This window comes from Myiozetetes cayanensis, unplaced genomic scaffold, assembly GCF_022539395.1.
Source record: "Myiozetetes cayanensis isolate MyiCay16 unplaced genomic scaffold, myiCay2020 scf3, whole genome shotgun sequence".
NCBI classification, from domain to species: domain Eukaryota; kingdom Metazoa; phylum Chordata; class Aves; order Passeriformes; family Tyrannidae; genus Myiozetetes; species Myiozetetes cayanensis.
Window position 1 is genome coordinate 59,154,276 of NW_026087521.1, and position 26,530 is coordinate 59,180,805.

The 26,530-nt window shown below is 40.2% G+C and overlaps 1 protein-coding gene across 1 annotated transcript in view; it reads left to right on the forward strand.

Moving 5' to 3' along the window:
- Positions 1–2,216: 2,216 nt before the first annotated feature.
- The window catches only part of SYT10 (synaptotagmin 10), a 39,503-nt gene continuing 15,189 nt past the window's right edge, over positions 2,217–26,530 (forward strand). Inside the window, exons 1-3 of the mRNA XM_050324814.1 lie at positions 2,217–2,367; positions 16,014–16,371; positions 22,123–22,687. Coding sequence (XP_050180771.1) covers positions 2,217–2,367; positions 16,014–16,371; positions 22,123–22,687 — 1,074 coding nt within the window. The remainder of the gene's footprint in view (positions 2,368–16,013; positions 16,372–22,122; positions 22,688–26,530) is intronic.

Sequence of the window (26,530 nt, forward strand, 5' to 3'; positions counted from 1 at the left end):
TTTCTGTATCTATCTACTTATCAATACTACCAATAGTAGTAAGGTGGTATGATCTTCACTGAAATGAAGTTCTTGTGTGCAAAGATGAACAATATAAGAATGCACCAAAGCCTTGCTGCTTAAATAAACACGTAGGGTAGCAAAGTGATCCATGTGCAAAACTTTGACTCTACTATAATCAGTGGCAAAACTGCCAGTAACTTCAGAGACAGAAAATTTCATTCATGGACTGTGTGATACATCCATGGACACAGTCTATAGGAAAGTTTAGAAGTGGAAGAGCTTAGCTCCCAGCCTTTAGATGCAGCCCTTACTCTCATTAAAACCAATCTCTGTTTAAGACCCTTTCGTCATCAGTCTGTGCATGCATCTCCTGCTAGCTTTTGCTAGAGTTCTGGGTATGCCTCAATGATAAACAGACTGCTTAATTATTAGTTGGTGATGCGTGACAGAATTTTGAGGACAGGACTGTAAATGTCACACAGACAGTAAATATGTTCATATTTTGAAGTTTGGATGTAGGCATCACTTGCCTTCACTGTAATGAAAATATGCAGATACCTTTTTATTGCTAGCAAACTTACTTTAATGAGATAATTATACAGATCTAAGTCCCTATGAGGGTTAAAGGAGTCTTCAAATAAACCTACACAGTTCTGTGCCCTAACTAATTACAGTCTAAACATTCTAAGATTTGTCAGAACATTCTGCAGCTTTAACACAGGGTTTTGACAATGCCAGTCTCAGGGAATGATTTCTTTAGTAGCATCTGATATTTCTGAAATACATTTTGTATCTGTGAAAAAGCTCTATGGAACAGATGTTACAGTTTGTATACAACACAGTCTATTACTTTCCTAAGAGTCTGAAAAATGCATGTGTATGAATTCATATGCATAAATGCATGAACCTTCAAAATGCCAAAAGCCTGTTTTTGAGAAGTATCATCTTGTGTTTTTAACAAGTGTCTATACTACATTAAGTGCAGAATTCCAGAATTAAAACTGGAATGATCATTTATTGTATCATTTAATAATTTACAGTTATTTAAAGATGGTTATAAAGCTTTTGACTGTTAAACTTTACAGTTTGTTAAATTTGTTAATTTACAGGTAACGGGAAAAAAAAATCAAAATCCAGAGGGGAAAACCAAAACACAACAGCACACAACTACTCATTTTTATGAAACCAAGACACTCAAGCAGTAGACTACAGGCAGTAGTAGTTTACTTAGCTGCTAAGTAAACTGCTAGTAGACGTCCTTCAACTATGCCTAATTAGACTTACGTATTGCAAGGCATATGTATGCCATCGAACTAGAAGAATTTTCCTTCACAAATATAAAAATGTATCAGAATTTCAGTAAGTATATCAACAAATTGACAGCTAAAGTCAGACAGCTCCACAGACAATAACTGAAACAGCCACTAGCGGCATATGCTGTGCTGATTTTCAGAAGTATGTTCAGGTACACGCCAGAACTTTTTATCTATAAAATAATCCAACTTTACAGAACTTGTTGAGGAAATAGACAAGACAACCGCAAGGTTCCTCTAACTCCTTGATAAGTTAAAGAAATAGCCGAAGTCAACTGTTCGGTAAGTCTGCTGCTAGGGAAGCGGAATGGAGGTGGCGATTTGGTTAATGAAGTTATCTGACGTGGCTCGACAGACCGTGTTGAAGATCGCACTGCCCAGGTCACCTCAGAAACAGCGTTAGGGGAAGAACGAGGGGTCCTGTCGCGGGGAAGGGGACGGGGTTCCGCCCGCCGGCCCCAGCGCAGCCCCCGCACCGCCCCGCACCGCCCGTGCCCGCACAGCCCCTGACCGAGGTCACCGCCCACCGCACCGCGCCGCGCCCCGACCGGAGCCGTAGGGCGGGGGAAGGAAAAGTTTCCCGGGGGATGCGAGGGCCCCCCGCCCCCCGCACCGGGCTGCCATTGGCCGAGCCTCCTGCCAGAGCCCGGAGCCACAAAAGGCGTTGCTAAGTGGATGTTTATTTCCCCCCCCCTTTTTATTTTTCCCTCCCCCTTTTTTTTTTGTGTGTCTCCCCCCCCTCGCCCCTTCCTTCACTACTTCTTCGGTTCACTCGCGCCGCTCCCGCCGCCGCCGCCGCCGCTCCGCCCCGCTCCGCTCCCCGCGGGAGGCAGCGCGGGTCGGGCGCGGAGCCGTCCCGCTCCGGCCATGGCCTAAGCGGGCGGCCGGCCGGTGCAGAAGATGAGTTTCCAGGCGGAGGACGGCGTGGGCAGCCTCTGCCACAAGGCTCTGCAGATCATCTCGGAGCTGTGCCTGGGCGGGCAGGTGGAGCGGGAGAAGTGCGCTGGCATCTTCCCCCTGGAGACGGCCCGGCAAGGCATCGGTGGCACAGGTACCGATACACCGGACCCGCCACCGGGCTCGTCCTGCCGCCGCCGCGGGGCGGACAGCGACGGCGTGGGCGGCCGGAGAGCGCAACTTTTTCCTTTGCTTTCCCTGCGTGCGGAGGGGGCGGAAGGGGGGCAGGCACGCAGCCCGCTTTAAAATCCTCTCCCTCTCGCAGCCCGCGGAGGCTCCCGAGAAGCAGCGAGGGAAGCGCCGGGACCGCCGGGGTGGGGGACAGCGCTCCGGGGGAAAACGCGGGGCAGCGGGCGAGGGTGCGGGCGTGGCACGGGAGCGCCGAGAGATGCCGAGGGGAGAGAAATCGCAGCCGGCGTGCGAGCCTCGCCGCCAGCTGGAGCCCCGCTGCCGGAGACGGCCCCGTACCCTCGCAGCTCCCTCGTTTGCCCCTCGCAGCTCCGCTCCGGCAAGGTTTTCTCCGCGGCTGGAGTTTCTCCTTAGGCTAAGCTCGGACCCGAGCTGCTGCGTGTATTTGCGGGGCCGTGCGTGGGGGAGAGGGGCAGAGGGGCTGCGTCTGATGTTCTTGCCACGGGCTGGGCACTGGTTCCGTGCGACGGTCGCGCCACGCGTGGGCTGAGCCCGCTCGGCCTCTCTCTTCTCCCCGGCCGTCCTTCTGCGTTTGGCGGGTCGCGCTGGCGGCCCCGGCAACAGGTTGCGTGGCGGGGAGGCGGCGGGAGGACGGGCAGCAGGCACGGCTCGGGGCTCAGCCTGGGCTCGGGGCTCAGCCTGAGCTCGGGAGCATCTTTGTCTCGGGGCGCAGCTCGCCAGTTCGCTGCTCGCAGTATCCCCCTTCTGAGCGGGTGTGAGGCATTTCACACGCTCTCCGCTAATCGCTGAGGGCGGCAGGAGAGCTGTCTGACGGTCGGTGGGAACCTGTGAAGTCAGGGCAGCACTCTGGTCCGGGACTCATCCAGAAAAATTTGGGGAGGGTGGAAGGAGGGAATTCGGATTAATTCAAGCATTCCGAAGCCAGAAAAATTGTCGGTATCGAAACCAAGATTTTGAATCCTAAAAGTGGTGTCTTTGGTCCCCGATTTCTGGATTTTCTGTATCTTTCGGAACTGACTCTTGCATTATCCTGTGCAGTACTCTCTGGACACCTTGCTTTCCTTGACACTCTTTTTTAGGATGGGGCTTGAAAATGAGTCGAAGTTCTGTACTTGATTTCTACCGGGAGAAGTTGATAATCTCTTTTGTCTGCCCATAAATGCAAATGTACAGCTTGCGTTGTGGCCAGCAAATGCCAAGTGTACAGTGCAAATTAAATAAATTAACACCAGGTCATGTAAAGCAGCAGACTCTCAGCGTGTGCCCCGGCTGCACTCTCACTGCCGCCACAGCTGATATTTTTATTTTTTATTCTCTTCTAATACTCACTGTTTTTACTGCAAAATCCAGGGTTATTTGTAATATCTCAGATCAAACAAAACCTGTTGTCTGATCCTGCCTGACCCAGCTCGGCCGACCCAGAGGGTCTCGATTTCCCCGGGGTGCCCCTTCCCCCGCCGACCCCACGGCCGGGGCAGGGCAGGCAGGCGCAGGGGTCGCAGCCTGCTTACCCCAGCATGGATCATAAATTTATTGTGATAAATTTACAAATACCAAATACTTAATATGTTCTGGGCAATCATGCACTGTGTTAGTCATCACGGTCCAAATGTTAAAAGAGTGAATGAAAATAACAGTACCCTATGGAGCCTGGAAACTTGGTCTCTGAAAAGAGTTGAACTGATTTTTAGAGGGAGTCAGTATTAGGTGTCATATAAAAACAAAGTTGTTGTATGAACGGGTGGGATATGAAGAATACAAAACATCCCATGAGGTAGACCAAGATCTGCTGTTTAGAAAATATGAGTCTTCAACATTAGGTTTGATATTGCATTGTGGACAGTAACCGGAGCTTCTTTATAAACATTGCTTGAAAGTCAATGATCTTGTTGGTCTTTCTTTTGTAAACCCTATACCTTGCCATTGTTGGATTAGGAAAAGGAATTATAATTAACAGACAAGGGGTTGACCAACTGGGTCCCACATCTCACGTGAACTCCCAAATCTCACTTTTTTCTCTCTAAAAAGAAACCATCATTAGATGATGAATGTCAGGTTTATTGACATGCACATTACATTGAGCATTGTCTCATTAATAACACTGCTAATGAATGTATATTAATACTTTCTGCCTCCAGAGGAGGAACAGACACACTGTCATTGTTGATAATTGACAATATTTTAATATGTAAACACTTGGATAGACAAGATAGAAATATCTCTTGCATTAATTTTATGAACAGAAATATTCTAAATACAGTTCAAGCTGAGAGAAATGTTGTTATTGAAAGGTGAGCCATGCCATATCTCTTCTGCTCTTCAAATGCACATAGAGTTCCTTATCATCTCTATGGATAAAACTAATGTTGTCCAGAGTGCTGAGCATCCATAGTTCCTGTTCATTAAAGGTAGAAAAGTCAAGTGTTCTTCATAACTGTTCTGAGAATGTAAGTAATAAATATTTGTGTTTGTCTGAATCTGTGCCTCATACATAGGGCGGAAGCATTTGGTGTGAGAGTCCACATCATGTAGCCATGTCCTTCTTGCTTGAGTAAATTCTGCACAGTTCTGTTCTCATGCAGCTGTAACTGTGTGGTAGAGAGCCTCGAGGAATGGCTAATTTAACCCTATCAGTTTTGCTGTATGTCCCAAATGGTGCTGTGGGAAGCACTTTCCCAGTGTATGCCCACTCTGGGAGATGCGCATCATGGATTCTGTTCAGCTATCTGCTCTCTGGGGCTCCAGCTATAGCTGGAGTGCTGGGAATTAATTCCTGCAACAAGCACTGAAGTGTGTGGAAGAAAAAAAAACCAAAACACTGTAGTAAGAAGATAATTGAGTTGTAAGGAGGACTTGTGCAGGGCTAAGAGTTGGACTCGATGATCCTTGTAGGTCCCTTCCAACTCAGCATATTCTGTGATTCTGTGGCTTCTGGAATATGTGGGGAAGATAAAAGACTCTGAGATGTTTATTACAGAATAATGGCTTATTATTATATGTTGTTATGTTATATAATCACAGCTAAACTTTCAGCTTTCAGTGGAAATCCAAAAAACAAATAGCCCTAGAGAAGGAGAGGAAAGAAATAATCAATGGCTATATAGGGATAGCATGTTCTCTCTTTAAATGATGGGTTCATTCAGTTTCCCTCATCTCAAAAAGATACCTAGGAGTGTCACAGAGATGGCATAGGTAAAAGTCACTACTAAGCTTTCACTGAAAGAAAGAACTCTAACCTTCACTAAGCCTGACAAAGTTCAAGAAGTATTTGGACAGTGCTCTCAGGAACATGATGTGATTATTTGCGATGTTCTGTGCAGGGCCAGAAGCTGGACTTGATGATGCTTGTGGGTCCCTTCCAAATCAAAATATTCTGTGATTTTGTAAATGATGAGGAGACTCATATTTGGAAAGGAAAGAATAGTGCAAGGAACCTTTCAGAAAGTAAAAGGGTAGATGATGAGAAGGAAAGCAGACTATTTCTATTTAATATGAGAATAAAAACATGTTCTAAAAGTTGAAAATATATTAAAATACAGCAAGAACTACATTGATATAGCTGTGTTAGTGAGTGTAGCGATTGCTTTCTGTTCAGCTAGACCATGAAAAGCAGCCAGGTTTCTCAAAGGAAACAGCTACTTGAGGCAGAATATGCACCATCCGATCACAGCAAATCAAAGCAAAATATGAGACAGTGTCAACCTCGTGACCCAAGAAGTTTCACAGGGAAGCAGAGAGGCTGGGTACTGATTTTTTTGATAGTACAGGTGTCTAGATAGGAGAAAAAGGCATGACAAAGATAACAGAATCAAACACAAAGAAGAGGAAGCCAGCGACACAGAATAAAAATGGTGAGTATATGGCTCTAGGAAGGCAGAGTATAATAAAATGAAGTAACAAAGCAGAAAGGAGAGATATTGGTTTGCTGCCAACCAGAGAAATAAGAGTTTGTACAGTCTTTGTGAGCAAACAGGATTACGTGAAAGAAATGACTGATTATTCGATAGGTTTTTTGCTTTCAGTGACAGTACCACCACCTTAGGACCCTCAATTACTACTCAATGCCTGGGTCAGGAGGGGATAATCATATTTAGTGTGATGGATAATTAATCTATAAAACTCATAGCAAAGAATCTTAGTGAGATAAATAATTTTGTAAATTTCCAGGAACTTTAGACAATTAGTGAAGATAGACATCTGTTGTTATATTGTCTTCCCTGGTAATTACAAGAGCTATTCATTCTCATCTCAGGGGGATGCTCAAGTGAAAAGATTAGGAAGCTGTTTATGTTTATGGTACCTTTATATGATTAGATTACTATGTGAGCTTTCTTCTCAAAGTAATAACATTTTTGGCAAAATGCTCAATTACATGTGCAGCTGTTTTGTTTTTATTTTACACCTCCAGAACATTTGAGTAAAATGGTTAAGATGTCAGTTGTAAGAGTTTAGGTGGAAAATAAATGGGAGGTGGGTGTGCAGGATTGCACCCAACACAATTTATATCTGAACCTGGTAAATTATTTAGTTCTATAAGTCTCCAAAATACATATATGCAGTGTGGTTATACCTGTATTTTAGCTCAAGATATCTGACTAATAAAGGACTCTAATTCATTTTTTCCAGTTAGGCATACCTTCTCATTTTCAATGGAACCCAGCACATCAAAGGTTCCAGTTGTGAGCATTTCTGAAGATTAAGCAAATTGCATACAGCATAATGAGAGGAGTTTGGGCATTCTGCTCTAGGGACACATGTTTAAAATTCATTTTATATCCTCTGCAAATAGTGGTTACTTTCTGCTGTCTTCGCCTTTTTTAGGCCTGCTGGTCATGCAAAACTTTACTATCTCATTATCCGTTCTCATGGGTGACCAATGTTTATTGCAAAGCTGGGAACCCAGCTGCTTCCCTACCAGTAATGGCATATTTTAGCCCACTGGAGTGGGTAGAGAGTATCTAGAGAATGATGTTCACTCTTGCTCTTTTGCTTGTCAGACAATTGACTTTTTAAAGTTGATGATACAAAAAGCATCAGCTTCTACAGGATCATTTGTTCTTCTTCTTAATATTCTACTCACAGTTATTTTATTAACATAAAAGTTTAACCTGCCAAGTTTTTAACCCCATCCCTGATTGACAGTTTACTACAGAAGTATAGAGGGAGTAAGAAAACACTGGAACCACCTACATATGGCCATTCTGTAACATAGTCTCATTCCTCCATGAGGATCAATGTCTTGTGTCATCCTGCTGTAGCTGGCATGAGTTTCCCATTGGTTGTCAGATGCTTCTCTGACAACCCTCAACCTCCTAGATGGCATCTGATGGTTTACATTTAGTTCTGGTTCCTCCTGGTCCATGCATGAGCTCATCCACACAGTGCACAAAGAGATTTAAGCTGTAGGTATGCTTACACTGTCTGGATATGTTTAGGGGAGGAGGAACAGTTTTGCTCCGTAGAGTGCTTCTAAGTTCTTCTCAGCTGTGCCAACGTTAGCATGAAGGGGACAAGAAATAGACTGAACAAATGTGAAGACTACTGCTACCAATGTAGGACAGGAAAGGAATGTAGGACAACGTCATACAGGAAAGCAACATTTTTCTTCATGAGGAAGTAGCAGTTGTGTGACACAATTAGGCATTCTGTTACAGAGAAAGGAAGCTGAGCATCTCTGCTACAGGGAAGTGGGGTAAAATTAAGTAATAAACATTTTAACAGTTAGCAGACTGACCAAATTAATTACCACGTAGTTCAGCACCTGGTTAGAGCAATGTTACTACTAGAGATAAATGACCTGGTGGGAAAAAAAGTGCAGGGTTACTGAAAAATATAATTATCAAATCAGTGTTAACAAGCTGTGAAAATCAGAAATGCATCTAATTCAGCAGTGTAAAGGCAAAACAGAGGGGTAAATACACCACTGAGGCCAGATTTATTTACGGCAAATGTGAAGGCAGTCACAACAACACAGAAGTGCTTAACATGCAGACAGCAGTGACACACAGTAAAAACAAGAGCTTTACAACAGAATCTTTCTCTATACTCATTTTGTAAAGAAATACAGATGAAAAATGCTGGAACATTTATAGCATCTGGAAGACAAATCCGTAATAATGAAGAGACATAGTGTTTTCCTGTGTCCTGTTATATGTCTGAGAAGTTTGTTATATAATGCTGGGTGAGAATAACCATAACCATGACAATTCAAAAATGACACTTGAGCTGCATGAACCTCGTTACAGCTGTGGTATGCTTATGATGAACGGCAGTCCAGTGAGCTTATGATGTGTTTTCATTTCCTTTTCTCATCTGAAAGAGGGTAATGAGGGTTTCTTGCAGACACAGAGACATCCTCACACGTGTGAGAGCATCATGGGACCAAGCCCAAAGCTGGGGTTTTTGTTTAATGGAAAGCTAGGTGGGCAGATCTGGGTCAAGCAGAGAGTTCCTTCCTATTGAGATTAAGTGAGAGTCAACAAGTAGAAAAGCAGGTAGGCTACAAAAAGCCTTGTGAGTGAAGACCAACAGTTTACATTTAGTGTGTTACAGATGAGAGGACAATGTGCAATATCTTTTTCTTCCTATACTGCAGGCAAAAGAAAATCCGACCCAGTCAGGCAAAAGTGAGAACCATCTTCTCTAATATAACTTAGATAAATTGATGTTGACAAAAGATTAATAATTCTATGTGCTGTAATCACAGTGTAGTTAATCACAGTGATACCTGACTTCATTTGGTTCCCTTACTGTCAGCAAATATGCCACCATAGAGCTCTGTTAGCATTAAGAAGTGACATACCAGCAGGTAGATGGTGATGGTTGTGTTGAATGAATTAACAGCCTAGGAGCAAACACATTCACAAAGGTAAAAAGGTTTGGGGAAGATCTTCAAAGCATGCTTCTCCATGAGAACAGTAGAGGTGGTCATACCTACACTTTTAAGTGAAAGGCTATTTTTGCCATTTGAAATGTAAGTTGGGTGTTTTGACAGGTTCAGGTTACGAGAAAAAAATGGAGACTCTGCACCCTGCCACTTTCTGAGGCATGCTAAAGCATCATATCCTCATCTGAAGGGATTTGGATGGGACAAGTAATTGTGGAAGATCTGCTAAGGCAGAGTAAGAACACCAGCAAACTTTTAGGTGCTTAAAATTTCCCCAAGGAAAACTGAACAACAGAAATGATGAGTTGGACCAACTAGTTCATATACATGGGAATAAGGGAGATTTATTGACCCCAGACCTTTTATAATTTATAAGGCTTCTGCTTCCCTTCAAATCTTGGAAAATTAGAGATGTTAATTTATCTGATTGAGCTGACTTGTGGTATTACAGACACAAGAGTTCCCTTGTTTTGGAAAGGGTGAAATTCCTTATGGCTGATGAATAAGAGAAGAAGAGTAAAGAAAAATATGTTTGAAAAAAGGTTACAGACATTTTTCTTTAAATATGTAAAAGAACCAGGATCTGATATAGACAAAGAAGTGGGTCAAAAGAGAACATACCCCCCACACATTTTTTTTTCCATGTGTTCCTTTTCCACCTGTTCCTTTGTTGGCAAGAATACATTCTTTTTAGTATGGTTTGCATCAGACATGTGCCTGACCCTCATACACATGGGCAGCTGCATCACAGCACTATGTGGTCTCTCTCTCTCTCTCTTCAAAATCATGGGTTTGTGGAGTATGTTTTTCCAAAGTCAAGCCTCAGGAGGCATATGTTGTCTGGGCACTGTCTAAAACATAAGTGACCTTAATTGGTTTGGAAATGGAAGTCTGCCAATGTGCATGTTTGCAAATGGATTCATGGGCAGAACTTTCCTGACTCAAGTCCCAAACAAGAAATTTTTAGAAGCCATGGTACATGTTTCTGAAGTACTTGTGTAAAAGCCAAAAGATTGGCTATCAAGGAGTCTTTTATGGGAGAAATGTCTCTGAGAATGTTTCTAAAAATGCAGAGGGGTTTCAAAGCTTCTCAGATAGACATGCCTGTTTCAAATTAGAAATATGAAATTGTCCAAAATTCCATATCTTGACAGAGTAGTTTTAAATATAAAACCATGAGGAAACAGGGTACTTTCAATTATGAAATTTTATCGAGACTGTGAAGATGATTTTAAGGACAGAGGTCAGTAAAGCAAGTTAACCAGAAGTGAAATGGTAACTCCACTGAAATCACTGGAAGATCTCCCACTGATCAGAAAGGGGTGTTGTGAGAAAAAAAGATTTTCTTCACATTATTGAGTATACCCAGCATGAGAACAATAATGGGAAAAGCTTTTTATCTAGAGACGAATACTCAGAAAAATGTCCTGTCCTGGGCAAATCTTTACCATTGAAGACAAGCTGCAATTACCAGCTCAGAAGAAGAGTTGTCAAAAAATTGGTTGCTGTTTGAGACAGTTTTTCTTTTCTTTCTTACCAGTGACCAGTGAGAACATTGTTCACAATGTTGACAATTAATGTTGTCGCCAGCAGAATTAGTATATCTCCTTCTGCCCATAAAAACTTAGACAGTCTTTGAATTTGTCACTTGTTCTACTCCTCTGAATAATATTTTGTACATGAAGTACAACCCTTGTCTGGTGACATATCCATCCTTCAGTACCCGTTTTCCTTCCTAACCAGGTATCTGTGGCGGGGACATGAAGAAGCTCCTAGTCTGCAGAACTCTCTTAGTGTTTTATATTCTTTAACCAAACCTCCTAGAAAAAGGTAACATAAGAGAAATACCCAGTCTAACACACAAAGGCTTTGGGAAGCTCCATTCGACTGTTCTTGAGATGATTTCAGTCTTCATGTAACAACAAATCTCTTGCAATTGCTCAATAGAGTGACTGACAGAAGTAAGGAAATTAGGCAGTATGCTTTTTATGTCAATTTGTATGGCACACTGATTGCTTTTTAGCAATTGTGGATGTAAATGTAATAAACACTTCCTTGTAGTGAACTGGTTTTACTCAGTTTTTTTCCAATTAAAATATTTTGCTTCGCTTTAAGTATCTGTTGCATTATGAAATACAATATGAGGGATTCTAATTTATTAGTAAAATAGCAAAAATGGAGGCTACAACTGTTGGTAGAACTAGCTCCTTGTCTCTGCTCTTCAGACTTCAGATATTTCATGTGATTATTTTAGGGCTATGAAACATGTATTTTTTGTAAAGATTTTGGAAGCAACTTCAAATTTTGAACATTTTAGTAGAAATACAGAAAAACAGCTTAGAGAAAGCTGAAGTACAGCAGTAGGTGTTGAAAGGAGACACCAAGTTATTTGAAGGCTTGAAAAATGTCTTGCATTGAAAAACTTAAATTAGAATTGGGTAGAAATGCTTTGATGGAATGTTTTCCAGCTGATAGTATCTATTCATCAAATTGAAACTCTGCTGGAAGGGATCAATTTTCATATATCTGGTTTTGAAATGTTTCCAGCAGTTTCAAAGTTGTTAAAACATCCTGTTTCAACATTTTCTAAATGAAAAAAAAACCTACAATTTTCATTTCTAGAAGCCTTCCTCACAAAATGTAACCTAATTATGCCAACCATTTCTAAACTGAGCTGGGAATATTGCAAATTACCCAAAATTGAATTGCTTCTTTGGTTTTTTGGGTTTTGCTTGGTTGGTTGGTTTGGTTTGGTTTTTTGTTTGTTTTTCATTTGGGGGGCAGGAGGTTTAGAGGGGGTGGTGTTTGTTTGTTTGTTTGTTTTTAATTTTGTTTTTTATTTTCATTTCTGGTAGATCATCAACATTTTTCAAGAGTTCTACTTTTTGTCACTTTGAGAATGGGAAAAAAAAATTGGCCAGCCTGCCTGAAAATTCAGCTTGTTCAGTTTATCAGGAAAGTTCCTTCTGTGGGGCATACCTCTGTATCAATGAATTAAATTAATTTTTGACGATGGAAGGGGGTTGTGTGGCCAGGTTTTGGTAGTGGGGGGCTACAGGGCAGCTTCTCTGAGAAGCTGCTAGAAGTTTACACCATGTCTGATAGAGCCAACACCAGCCAGCTCTAAGACAAACCCACTGCAGCTCAACGCTGAGTGCACCAGCAGCAGTGGTAGCACCTCTGGGATAATGTTTTTAAGGGGACAAAAATCTGTGCAACAGCAACTGGAAGAGGGAAAGTGTGTGAGCAGAACAACTCTGCAGACACAGAGGTCAGTGAAGAAGGAGAGGAGGAGGTGCTCCAGACACCGGAGCAGAGATCCCCCTGCAGCCTGTGGTGAAGACCATGGTAAGGCAGCTCATGGAGCAGATAACTGACCTGCAGCTCCTGCAGGACCCGTGCCAGAGCAGGTGACTTCATGAATGAGGCTGTGACCCTGTGGGAAGTCCATGCTGGAGCAGACTCCTGGGAGGGCCTGTGAACCCACAGAGAGAGAGAGGAGCCCATACTGGAGCAGGTTTGCTGGTATGACTTGTGAACCCGTGGTCAATCTTCTCCTAAAGTTCTACAGCCAGGGGAAGGGACCCGCACTGGAACAATGTGGGAAAGGCTCATGCTGGAGTTGTGGAGGAATGTCTCATGTGGGAGGGACAGACAAGAGGAGCAGGGGAAGAGTGTGATGAGTCCTGCCCTTAAAGGGGAAGGAACAGCAGAGACAATGTGTGATGAACTGACTGTAGCCCCATTCCCTCTCCCCCTGTGCTGCTGGCAGGAGGAGGTAGAGAAATCAGGAGTGAAATTGAGCCCAGGAAGAAGTGAGGATCAGGTGAAAGGTGTTCTGTGATTTGATTTTATTTGTCATCATTTTACACTGATTTGATTGGTAATAAATTAATTTCCCCAAGCTGAGTCTTTTTTGCCCATAACAGTAATTGCTGAATGATCTCTCCCTGTCCTTATCTCAACCCACAAGTTTTTTTATATTTTCTTTCCCCTGTCCATCTGAGGAGGGGAGTGATAGAGCAGCTCTGGCAGGCGCCTGGCACCCATCAGTCAACCCACCACAGACTGTTCCTGGCACTGAGATCAATTCACATGCAAGAACTTCTCTCCAATCTATTACTGTCTGTCATCTGCTGAAACAGAAGCACCACATCAAAGTCACCTACTAAGAATGATCATTGTCCTATTCTAACACCTGATCCATGTCTAGGAATTGGCTGGGAGAGTATAAACCAGCCCACTTTAAAATCATTCCAGGGAGTGATATAGGCAAGTGAGTTTTGATTCCTGGGTTTGTTTCCTGGCACAGTTTATTTTATTTTCATTTTGTATAGGCATGTCTCATGAAGCGTAGCATATCTTTTAATCTCTCATGCAAAAACATGAAAGATGCAATGGCTGTAAATTAGAACTACAAAAATACAAATCAGAAATACAAATTTGCAACAAAGTGATTAACCTTTGAAAGAAGCTGTAAACTCAGTATCTATTAATTTGACATGTCAAGATAGGACAGTCTCCTGCAGAACATGCACAAGGCAAGTGAAAGTTAGTGGGCTCTGGAAAAAATATCAGGGTAAATATTGGATTAACCAAATAGATTATTAATCCCTACTGGGTATAAATTATCTAGAAAAATCATATGTAAAACTATCATTTGCTTCTTGTGTTACATTATTATTTGATATAATTACATATCCATTCATTTTACGGAAGGAAGCATCTTCCAAAATTTGCTATATGAATTTCTCACTAAGGTGACGTGCTTATTCCAAGGGCTATGTTTTGGCATTTATCTGCAGGTAGAAAAGGGGGGCACCTTTCTCGGGGCTGGCAGGAAATGGTCAAGGAGACATACCTCTGTTCAGGGCAGGGCAAACTCCTTAAATCCAGGAGCACATCTGCAATTACCCAATGACACTGGCCAGGACAAAAGGTGAAGTAAGTCTGAACAGAACCGTATCTTTCAAATCTCCAGACTTCAACATTTGCTTTTGCTTTTCTCGTGCATTTTCATGATGAATGGGCCTTAAGTTCAGTATTTGTAACTGAGATGTACCTGGATATTATGCATTAATAAAGAAAACATTCCCAAATTTTCTACTTCACCTTTCTAGCCTTCATCTTCATCTTTCTATTTGCGTCTTTCTACTTCATCTTTCTTTCTTTGCTCTCAAAGGGACTGGTGAGGTTTATACTGTCTCGTGGACCCAATACATACTGCTTTTCTTCCTGTGAAAATCTAGAAAAAATATGCTCAAACCCTCTTTGCACTTTTCCTACTGATTCAGTTTAGTGGCCTGTAGCCTGGAGTTATGGATACAAAATATTAGCTGTTAAACTGTCAAAACTTGTTGTAACAAGCAGAAGCAGTCATTACTTGAGGGATATTTAAGCACGATTTAGTGAATACTTTTAAAGCTTACAAATGACTCCTTTGAAAAGGAAAGGGATTTTTTAGTTATAGTATTACATGAAACTGGAAAAATCAAACTGAAACATGTCACATAGAATAAAACTCCTAATTAGGGCTCAACTGGCAGTGCTGGTGATCCACCATCCCCTAAAATGCAAGTGTGTTCACAGAATTTTGTTGTTTCGAAATCTATTCTATTTTTGGCCAGGCTATTGGATATCATAAGCAATTGTGTCAAGCAAAAGTCAAATACAGGGCAGAAGGGTAGTTCAATGTACAGTATGATCTCTTTAGAACTCAGGGCATCTGGATAGTGTTCTGTGAAACCAGCTGCATTTTCACAGCAGAATTTTACATTCAGATGTATATGTGCTATCTTGGTTTAAAGAAGACTTGATCTAGAGTTGAAGATTTAACCCTAAAAATTTCTTATTTGTGACAAACTTTATCCTGTCCTTATTTACACCACTTAAATATTGGGTTTTCAAATGTTACTGAAGTAGTTGGCATAGAGAGTCAAAAGTTTGGCGAGTCCTGAAGAAATCTGTGTATCAGCCTGGCAGTTTAGATCTGGTCTACCCTCAAGTGCACTGATATAAAATGTTGAAGGCGATTTAACTTTTTCATCAAGATGTGTTCTTGCTGTTCTAAATAGGAGTTCTAAAGGATTAAGCATCCATAACCCTTCACTGAAATCTAAGTTGTTGATGTTTTCGGGAGCTATCTGTCCTCCACCCAAAGTCAGTAAGCAAAGAGATGTATACGTTGCTTATGAGGAGAAGGCTATCCATATAGGTGCTTATTATTAAATTTGGAAATCTAACTCTGGGAACAGAATCTCATGTGTTTGATTTAAATCTTAGTGAGGACGTTTGTTGTTTGAGTATAATAACTTTGCTTTAGCCCTGGGCAATATTTCTTTTGCCTACTGATTTCTAAATCCTTTGGCAACAACAGCCAGGAGTTTTGGGGACTATTTCAGTAGTCTCTTACTTCCTGAGAAGTACATCTGAGTGCGTGGCTATATACTGGCCCTTGGTCTGAACAGCAGTTAATTGAGGGTTTGTGAAGGAGATATTAGAAAATAATAACATATTTAAGTACAGGCTTAGATAGCCAAAAGGAAAAAACAAAACAAACAAAACAAAAACCTTAAATGGATTTTTAAACTCTATGCAAAAATAATGATGAAAATGCTTCTATGCCCTTGCCTGTGTAATTTTTAACTATATTTTTCTCTTCATGTTTGTCTGTCATGATGATTTTTGTTTCTAATTCTTTGCAGATGTCTCAGTCAGTCTGTTAGCGGTAGTTGTCAGCTTCTGTGGGCTCGCCCTGCTGGTGGTCTCACTTTTTGTCTTTTGGAAGTTGTGTTGGCCCTGCTGGAGGAGCAAACCTCTCAATTCCAATGCCAGTAATGTCCCACAGAGCAACTCCAGTGCTCCTACAGAGGTTTTGGAGACCAGTGAGAAAAAGGAAGTTAAAGAAAATGGGAAACCTACAACAAAGGTACTTGAAGCTGCACTGAAAATTAGCCACACTTCACCAGATATACCAGCAGAGGTCCAGAACGCACTGAAAGAGCATCTGATCAGACATGCTCGCATGCAGAGGCAGATCACTGAGCCCACGTCGTCGTCAAGGTAAGTCAGAGGCACTCGAGTTTGTGGCACCTTTCCCATGAACAGGTAGACGGGAATGCTCTGCTGTAAATTTCCAGGATCCTTGAAATCCTAATTCACAGGTTTCTTCACAGTTATGGGTGAAACAGTAGTCATATGAAGGTAAAACTTCACTGTTCTTTGAACAGAATATTCTGAAGCATGTAGCGTACCTTCACTTAACACGGTTATTTTAACATATGAAAACAAAATCTATTACTGTGTATATACATATGTTGCTACTTTAATCATTTCCCTGTTGGGTTTTGATTGTAGGAAGACTGACTTCAGTGTTGTTTTTTAAAGTACTGCAACATCTTTTGACAGAGGTGTTTATTTAGATATATCTGCTGCTTTTGCAGAAGAAACTTTCCCTCTCCTATAAATAAATTATAGATTAACTGTTGATGGCACATTTCTTTAAGACATGGTTTGCCAATTTTGGTGTCTATTATAAAGGAATTAAAACCCCAGTCTAAATATATACGTCCTTATTGACAGATCTTAAAGCAATACAGATTCTGTATAGGTCTTTAAATAAAATACATGCATGCAGCATTCCTGAAATGGTTTCTTTGGTATTAAAGTGGAGGAAACAAACTTTTATTTTGTATTAGGTAGTAGTAAAGTAGTGAAGATGTACAGGGACCTATAGTTTCAAATAGGATTTTCTTCAGATACTGTCAGCAAATGTAATGCATGGAAAACAAACAGTGAACTGCAAAGATCACTTTCTACATTGAAAAAGGAAACGTTTGACAAACTAATGGAGAAATTAAGGCTAGAGAAGGCACCTGAAGTACTGTGTAATGCCATAAGTTAGAATACTATGTAGGAAGTAGTTTTCTCTTAATAAACCATTTGCTAAGGAAACACACTGTTACCAAAACAAAACAAACAAACAAAAAACCAAACAAACAAAAAGCCTATGTTCACAGGAATCATTAGAGGACACGAGATTGGAGAAGACACATGCTTTACTTTTAGTGGCACATACTGCGCTGGCCTTCTGTGAGCCCCTAAGATAGTGTTTTGCCAGTTGAGTGTGCTCATTTTGGTGGTGAGTGACCAAGTGCTTTTTCCCAGCTATCCCAACATCATGAAACAGCCAACAGGCAGCCACAGGAGGCTCCCAAAAATGAGAGCACTCCAGCCAGGGGAGGTCTGACTGACTTCAGCAGCTGAATCATCTCCTGAATTATGAGACTGTACAGATGGCTTTAAGCCACATTACCCTGGCTATACCTGGCTCAAGCTACTGTATCTGTCTGCTCAGAGAGGGAGCACAGCATCCAAGTCGTTCTGAGGAACATTTCCCACGCTACTGGGTTGATAATTTTGAAATTGTAACTGTTATACTAAACACAGAGGGACCAAAACTGGTACAGTTTAGTGTGACAAGGCTGTTACTCAACTCACTATTACCTAACTGGATATTAATTGGAGGAGTTTTATCCATCATTTACCAACAGGTAAATCCAGGTAATCAGACTGTCTGACATCCTGAATAGATAGAAGAAATTGCTGGCTGGCAAAGGATTTGAGTAGTCCCTGTGGTACTATAGGAGAAAAAAGAAGTTCCAGGAACATAATCTAGAGCTGTTTCAGGCTGTGAAAATATTCTCACAGACCTCCAGAGTGATTTGGACTGGGATCTAAATGCCTATGAAATATCTGTGACACCAAGGACAGTTTTACAAAATTAAAACCTGCTATCAATCCTACTCTTTCTGCATATGTTGGTAACCTTGTAAGGGAGTTTTCTTTTTATCCTATCTGGATTATCAGGGTTAAATCTTTCCTGAAAGAGACAGTTCCTTTGCTTTGAGTAAACCCTGATTGTTGCACCATAGCCAGTTAATAGCAGGGTGTTTGGATATATCACCTTCTTTTACAGTTTGCTGAAAAACTCTACATCCTCACCACAAAAAATGTTTAGAATTAGATGTGTCTTAAAAATTACCCAGATATAGTAATCTGTGTGTTTGTAAATGCATTTTATTTATACCGCTGCCTGCCTTAAGGGAGTCTTAACTTTCTGACAGCTCATATTAATTATTGCTGCCAAGAATATCATGTATGAGAAGAAGGCTGGACATTTAGACCAGCTTTCTGCATTATTCCTGATTGTGATGTAGCCTCAGCTGTCTGGATTGTCTTTTCTACACTGATCTCACCTGAGCTGGGGCAAATAAAACACTTGTAACCAGTCTTATGATAGGTTCAAACAGCCATCAACTTCTTAATAAAAAAAAATAAAATCATATTAAGTCATTTTAATTGAGCACAAAGATTTTAATAAGCCACTGAGAGCAACAATAAAATGCACCTGATCACAATTTTTAGACTGTACATTTAACACAGAGACATGTTAGTGTAGCAAAATGATACATTTCTGCTTGGATAGAATTCTATCCTTTTTATACTTCCCAATAATATGAAAAGACCTTCTTGTTAAAAACTCTTTAGTCTTTGATCCCAATTGACCAATACACTATGATAGAAGAACTGCAGCAGTGATGTTCATTTACAACACTGCCTTTGGTGTTTATTTCTTCTATGTGTTATTGTGCACCACTATTTCCAGTACTTTGTGAAACTATTCTCTAACACAGTTTATTGCTTCTTCAAAGGTTCACCTGTATTTTCAAAGACCATACTTTTGGCTCTCTAGCATTGGCACAGCATGTTGAGTCAGTCAGTTCCCAAGAGGCACAAGGACAAAAGGGAGGTGCCTGGGAATGTTAAGGTTAAAGAAAAATGGGTATATGTGTTGACCTTACTGTTAGCAAGGAAGAGACAGTAGTCTCCATTCTGTCTAAATACCACAAGTGAACATGTTCTTTCCTGGATTTGGTCCAAAAGATTGCTCTAATGCCATCTAGGAAAGCTAGACCAGAGTCACCCATCATAAATCTCAGAGTCATGTCATAAATCAGCATCCTATCCCTCTCTTTTTTCATACATATGGCATCTTACTGAGCTAGAAATCAGCTTCACACTATCACTATTCCTAGTTTTACATTAGAGATTGACATACAGATTTATTGTCACTCAAAATACATCTATTCTATGCTATGGAAGGCAAGTCTATCATAGGAGTCAGTAGAGGTTGGAGTACTTGGATTTGCACGTTAGAAGCTTTGCCACATTTTCACAACCTGGTTGTCTGACATCCTTGTACTTCATTATCACAGTCATTAATCCCTTTGTTATTGCAGAACAAAGGAAGATAAATATGTTGCCATGGCAACAGTGAAACATCTTAATAATTAACAGACCAATTAGCTGTCTTGGTGAAATGCTGTGACTCAGAACAGATACTTGGCACTATGTAATTAGGGCTGTGGCTTACTAGAGCAAAAGTGGTTCTGGTTCCCACAGGGTGCAGCCATACAGCTGCACTGTTTTACATAGTGACTTCTTGCAACAACTACATTCACTAGAGGATCTGGTGTGCCTAAAGCTTCAAAATTTGAAAGATTGGTACCTTAAATATCACAGATTTGGTGTCTTACACTTTTACACGCTTTAAGCCAGATCTTCATAAATGCAAGAGAAGTTGAAGAAAAGGGAATTTGTCATCTACCTGTTTTCACTCAAACTGGAAATGTCATACAATCAGCTTCACTATTTCCCCTGCACATGTACATCCACTGCTTCTGTACATCAGGCTTTAAACATGATATCCCCATGGCAGAAGGATTGGGATCTTTAAGGTCCCTTCCCACTTGAACCATTCTATGATTCTACGATTATCTGGGCATCTCAGTACCACAGCTGCAGGTATGAGGAGCACTCAGGAAGGCCTATCTGCACAAGTATCCTTAGCAGTGATAGAAGCAGCAGTAACACAGGTCTTCATGGACCTCATTATGAGTCAAAGATACTAGAGAGATGGTGCCTGAATTGCTGCCTGCCCAAGCATTTATTGCACTACATTTTGGGTGGAGCTCAGTTCCTTCCCTGTGTTTGGCAGACCTATGAGTTTGGACTCTCAGAGGACAAAGACTGTGAAACTCCCTGGGGACAATATTGTACTTTTCTGACTAATTGGGGCCTTTTCATTACTCATTCCATTCCAATGTAGACATCATCTACTATGAATTCAGGGACTTCTAACATTTAAGAAAAAAGGAAATCTTTCAACTTGTCTGTCTGTGAAGAAAGAAAGGCAGAATGTGTTACAAGAGGCTTGTATAGTTCATCTAAATTTGAGATCACACCTGGATTTTTTGGAGCTACTTCAAATCTAGACTATGAAGTTCTCCCTCCCCTGTTCTTGTGTTGTGCTAGGACTGCTCCCAGCACCTCGTAGTACTGAAACAGCTGAAGGGGGAAGTGTTCTTCTCTATTATTTAAGAGCTGCAGATTACCCTCTTGTATCTCTGCTCAGCAGAACTGCGGTAGTTTTGTGCCTCGTGCCTTCTGCAAACCCTTCACTTACAGCAAAAATACAAATAATATCTATGAAATGACTCCTGGTTGCTTTCAAATGGACAATTTGCATTTCTGATTTAAAGAAAGAAACACACAGCTGTGACACCTCTTGTTTTCAGAACACAACACCACAGGGAAACCAAGCAATAAGGCAAGGCTACATTTGGCATTAATAAGCAATTGATTGCAAACAGCAGAGGAAATTCTGACAATCGGATTGCTCTGTAATGGCAACTAAGTGTGCTCACAGGAGGATGTAGTGAGCTTTTGCAGCGCTGATTGCTGGGGTAGTGAAGTAGCAAGAAAATGTGAAAATGTCCAGAACATACACTGGATAGTGTAGTTGTAATAGAATCTGCTGCTGATAAATGCTGTGAAGCTTTTTGACCAGTGTTTTTATATTACTGTAAGGCTGTATGGTATGCCAGGGGTTTGATTTCAGACATAGCAGGAATGGCACAGATTTCCATTTATGTTCATGAGCCAAGTTAAGCCCATAAATACATATGCTTATGCAACACTGTATTCAGAATTACACGGATTTTACCATATTGTATGTTAGTACAGGGATCAGCTTTCAATACACTGCACAGCAGACAATGAGAACAGAAGGCAAAAAAAAGCTGTCACAGAAAAATGTTGACCAAAATTTTGAAATGTACTGCAGCCAGAACAAAATCCAGAAGGACTGGAGAAGGCAGATTGTACCTCAGTGTAGCAAATACCAAGCAGGTGTATATAAAATGTTGTAGGATGGCAAGACACTGTGGTGAAAAAGCTCTAGACATAGCTGTCCCTCTCAGGCGCCTTTCACAGTCATCACTTTGAAGCTTGGTAAATATTTAATTGGAAAACCACCATGGAATGCCTCCAAAAATCAGGGAGTACTGATGACAATTCTGCAAGTGCTTTTTTTTTTTTTTTCCTGCCTGACTGTACTTTACTTGGGCCCTAGCACAGTAGGATCAAGCAATGCTGGAACTGTCAACTTGTTCTGTGAAAGAACATGAATTCAGTTTCAGCTGCATAGTCTGAAAGCAAGGTTATAAATATATGTATTTCCCAGACACTGGGTGTCTCTCAGGTCAGGAAATTAATTCTGAATGCTTATGTCTCTCAAAGATGTTTTAACACTTGCAAATAATTGAGGGGGGATTATTTTAAAAATAATATTTAAGGTAGGAACCCTTATTAATGTGGTCTTCTTGTATTTGCTGTTTAGCAATGGTCTTTTCTCAGAGATAACCATGGCTTGTTTTGTGTGTGTGTGTGTATGTGTGTATGTGTGTGCAGGCACAATTCTTTCAGGAGGCACTTGCCAAGGCAGATGCAAGTGTCCAGTGTTGATTTTAACATGGGGACAGATCCGATTTTGCAAAGGGGAGAGACGACAACCAGCATTGGGAGAATAAAACCAGAACTCTACAAACAGAAGTCTGTGGATTCTGACGGGCAACAAGAAGATGTGAAAACATGTGGAAAACTTAACTTCACTCTCCGGTATGATTATGAAAATGAACTTCTGGCTGTCACAATTGTCAAAGCCTTAGATCTGCCAGCTAAAGACTTCACAGGAACATCCGACCCCTACGTTAAGATTTATCTGCTTCCAGATAGGAAAAAGAAGTTTCAGACACGAGTTCACAGAAAGACATTAAATCCTGTCTTTGATGAAACCTTTCAGTTTCCTGTAGCCTATGATCAACTCAGCAACAGGAAATTGCATTTCAGTGTTTATGATTTTGACAGATTTTCTAGACATGACATGATTGGGGAAGTTATTCTTGATAACCTTTTTGAAGTCTCAGATCTCTCCAGGGAAGCCAATGTATGGAAAGACATCCACTGTGCCACCACAGTAAGTAGTGTGTTCCAAAAGCATTGATATGATATTTTCATTTCTCTTTTGTAGTTTGTGGCAGTGTATCCTGTTTATCAGCAGAGTGTAGAATAAAGAAAAAAAAAATTTAAAAAAGTTGCCAATATTTTCTTTTGAGCACAGAAAATTAAGATGCTTGGGAAGCTATAAAATTAAATTACTAAAAAATCTTCTGGGAACATATTGTCATCTTTATGTCTCACTGTGTATATATAAATTACGTTTATTAATTAAATACTGCATCGTGAAAGTCACTGCCTAGCAAGAACTATTAACATTCTCCTGTTAGCAAAACACCCAGTCCTGCAAAATGACCACCTATTAAGGAAAAGGGCCCATCCCATCCTGCTCTTGTTAGCAGATTTTCTTAGGTTAGGAGTCTTTGGAAGAAAAAGAGGCTAAACTTGAAGTCTAAAATGTTCTTTGCTGACTGACCTGTGCTTAGGGTCCTCAGTAGACGCAAATGCATTGCTGCTGGTTACTAGCAAAACTCAAGAGACAAAAGCAAGTAGAATTAGGAAATAGAAATTAATTTGTTTACTGTTGCAAGCAAGAAAAGGAGGCCTGTGTACAGATGAAAGGATGGATGGCACACTACCAGAGAGAAGAACAACAATCTCCAAATGTTGTCTTTATTAACCGTGAAATCCAAACTCATCCTCCCTAGCTGGAATTTGAAGGGAAAAAAAGCATTTAAAATGTTGAGATGTAGGATGTTTGTTTTGGTCTTGGTTTCTTTTTAACTATGCTATTTATATAGAAGTTTTCCCATCCCTTGCTCTGTAGGTATATTCTAAACAGTCTTACTCATGACTGACTGAGCACAAGCTAGACTTCCATTTGGGGATGAACAGAGGGCAGACCAGTACTAGACATTGCTCCAGTGACAGGAGCTTCACACCATCCCTTCATTAGAGCTGGATGCTCCACATGCCTTTTTTACCAAATGTTTTCATGATGTTAGTACCTGCTAGACAGTGAAGTCTAAGTCTGCATGGTTAGAAAGACAAAGAGGACTGGCATATCCTCACCAGACTGAGCATTAGCCCTGTGTTTCTTAAGAAAGGAGAAACACTGGGAAGTGTAGCATAGTGGAGGCAGTTTTTGAATGTGAATTTACAGCAGCAGCTATTTATTTTAATTGCTGGGTCTACCAAACTGGTCTGAACAACCTTCAGCACACCTGAAAAAAAAAAAAAAAAACAAAACAAATCTGTGTGTGCTTACTTTGATCTAGCTCAGATTTCAGGTAAATTTAAGAATTGTGTTCTCAAGCTTAAAATTGAATCTGTGTTTAAGGTCTTGGAATAATAGTCTAGTAACCATTTTTAAAAATTTCTTCTAGTTTTGATATTATCTTTAATACTTTAGTAATGACTTAAATGCTCACTGGTCCTTTGCAGCAGGCATCTGTGTGAGATTTTTTAGCTGATAACTAGAATGGTTTCAGAAAATTAGAATCTCTGGACTGTTCATCACTGGTTTTGAGCATATTGAAATGCCATAACCAAATTATGCAGTTGGGATAGATACTAATATACATCTGGATGAAAAGGCTTGCTAAACTTGGCACTGAATACTAATTCAAGTTTCTTCCTTGCTAAGTGTTAGTGCATGAAATTACAGTGCTTAATTCATTCTGCTGCTGTTTGATCTGTATGAAACTTGAAAGAAAGCATAAAGTTCTTGGACTTCAGCCTTTCAGCCAGTATAGTTTACAGTACTGCACATGAATGAAAAAGTTGTCTCTATTTAAACCATTAACAATAAGTACATAGAATTGAGATATCTTCTAGTATTGGGTGACCTCATTAGCTTTCATAAGCCCTACTGTATTCTCAGAAAATTATGTAAGAAACTGATTGAATTGATTTTTTCCTGAAAAATTAAACCCTCCTATAAGATGTCCTGTTCCTATAAGTGCAGTGTGCTGCCCTGTGTTTCACTTGAGCTGTTTCATGTAGATTAAAATTGGCTAATAATGCAGGGTTTTAATTCTGGCATTTCAGAAACTGTAAGCTGAGAGAACCAAACCTGCACAGGAATAAACACTGCATGAGGTGTTAATCAGTGGGGACTTACAGTCTTAGGCACCAGATCTAAAGTTTATCAAAGTCGTTAACTAACAATTAAATAACTAATTAGTGCTTGACAGAGTCAACTGAACTTTGATTAAGCATTGAAAAAGCAAGATGCAGCTAGTTTTACAATTGGTGAAAAAAAACCTCTACTGCAAACAAACATGCTTTGATGTTCATAAAGAACCTTTGAAAATCAAACAGGCTGTCTCAGTGGAAAAGGCCATACTTACACAGTAGAGCCCAGGAACCAAGATGCCATTCTGGAAATATATTTCTCTCATGCTTTTTTCTTCTTCACCTTAGTTCTGTTTTGTTGTATGTTCTGTGAAGTTTTTCATCCCTTTGCTTAGACGCATTTCCTACACCCAGTGGTCTGCTCATGCTGTTGCTAAATGATAGATGGTGGAAAATAGATAGAAGTGATAGATCAAAGTATTAGTCCAACACTTAAAGGACACAGCGGAAGTAGCTGGGCTGAGCTATGAGTCTTTTACACCCATATTCAAGAATTTTCTATTCAGAAAATTCTATCACCTGCTTGAAAGGAACCTATTTTTATGACACAAGACTGCAGTCTTGAACACCGCTAGACAGATTTACAAAGAAAATTAGTTGCAGCATTTTACCAGTGAAGGAAATTAATGCAGGAAATCAGGAGATTCTCGGTTATGCAAAGGCTCCTTTTCGGTAGCTAACATAATTTTTAAAAGATTTGCTTGCACATCCATAAAAAGTTATTATTTGGTGCAGGAAATACAGTCTGGGAAAGATCAGACTAGACGGTTGCACTGAGTCCTTTTTGTGGTAAAACCAATGGCTCTGTGGGAATCTGCAGTTTTAATACATTTTTTTGCTCATAATAATAATTTGAAACTATTCTATAGAAGTTCAGAATGGGGCATACACACTCATTTTTATTCTTATGGTTTTCAATTGCTGATATGTATTCAAATAAATATGTTGTGTTGAAAACCTATAACATTGCATAATATATAGCATGTTCCTCTTGTAAGTGTTAAGGTATTTTCATTTCTTCATGATAGATTATCAAGGTAAATTTGGTGTAAAATCAGTTGTGGAAGAGATATATCTCAGATATCTGATGATATTAATATCTCCAAATTTTGCTGATAGATGGATGATTGAATTTTTAATAAGTACTCTATCATTTGCTTCTGTTCACTCAATTAATTTTAAAAAAAAGAGAAAAAAATCAAGAGGCAGCTTGGGACCACCTGTGAAGGTTGTTCAGTATACTGGAATATTGTAATTCTTAATATGCTTTAGGAAATTAATTCATAACATCAGAGGCAACCAAATAATATCAAATGGATTGTTTAATCAACATATATTTTGTGAAGTGCTTGTAAATTTTCCATACATATCTGAGGTTTTGGTACTATCGAAAATATACAACATACTCTAAAAATAAAGAAGACTCATTTACTGGAACTACTAACAAGCACTTAACTCCTAATACTCAGTGTCTTAAAATTGTCTAGGCAAAAAGTCCACCTCTTGTGATCCGAAAATTTCTGAATGTAAAGGTTTATTAACTTCCTTTCATACTTTTTAAAATGATTGATTTCTTTGGAAATCTCTGCCTCTAATGTCATTGTCTAAAAAAATTGGCAAGTGACTGTCAGAAACACTTTTTTTCTGAAGGTATTCTGTGAAGTCTGTTAGAGTAACCAATTATAGGAAACTATGCAATTGGGAAAAAAAAATAGAGCTCAGAATT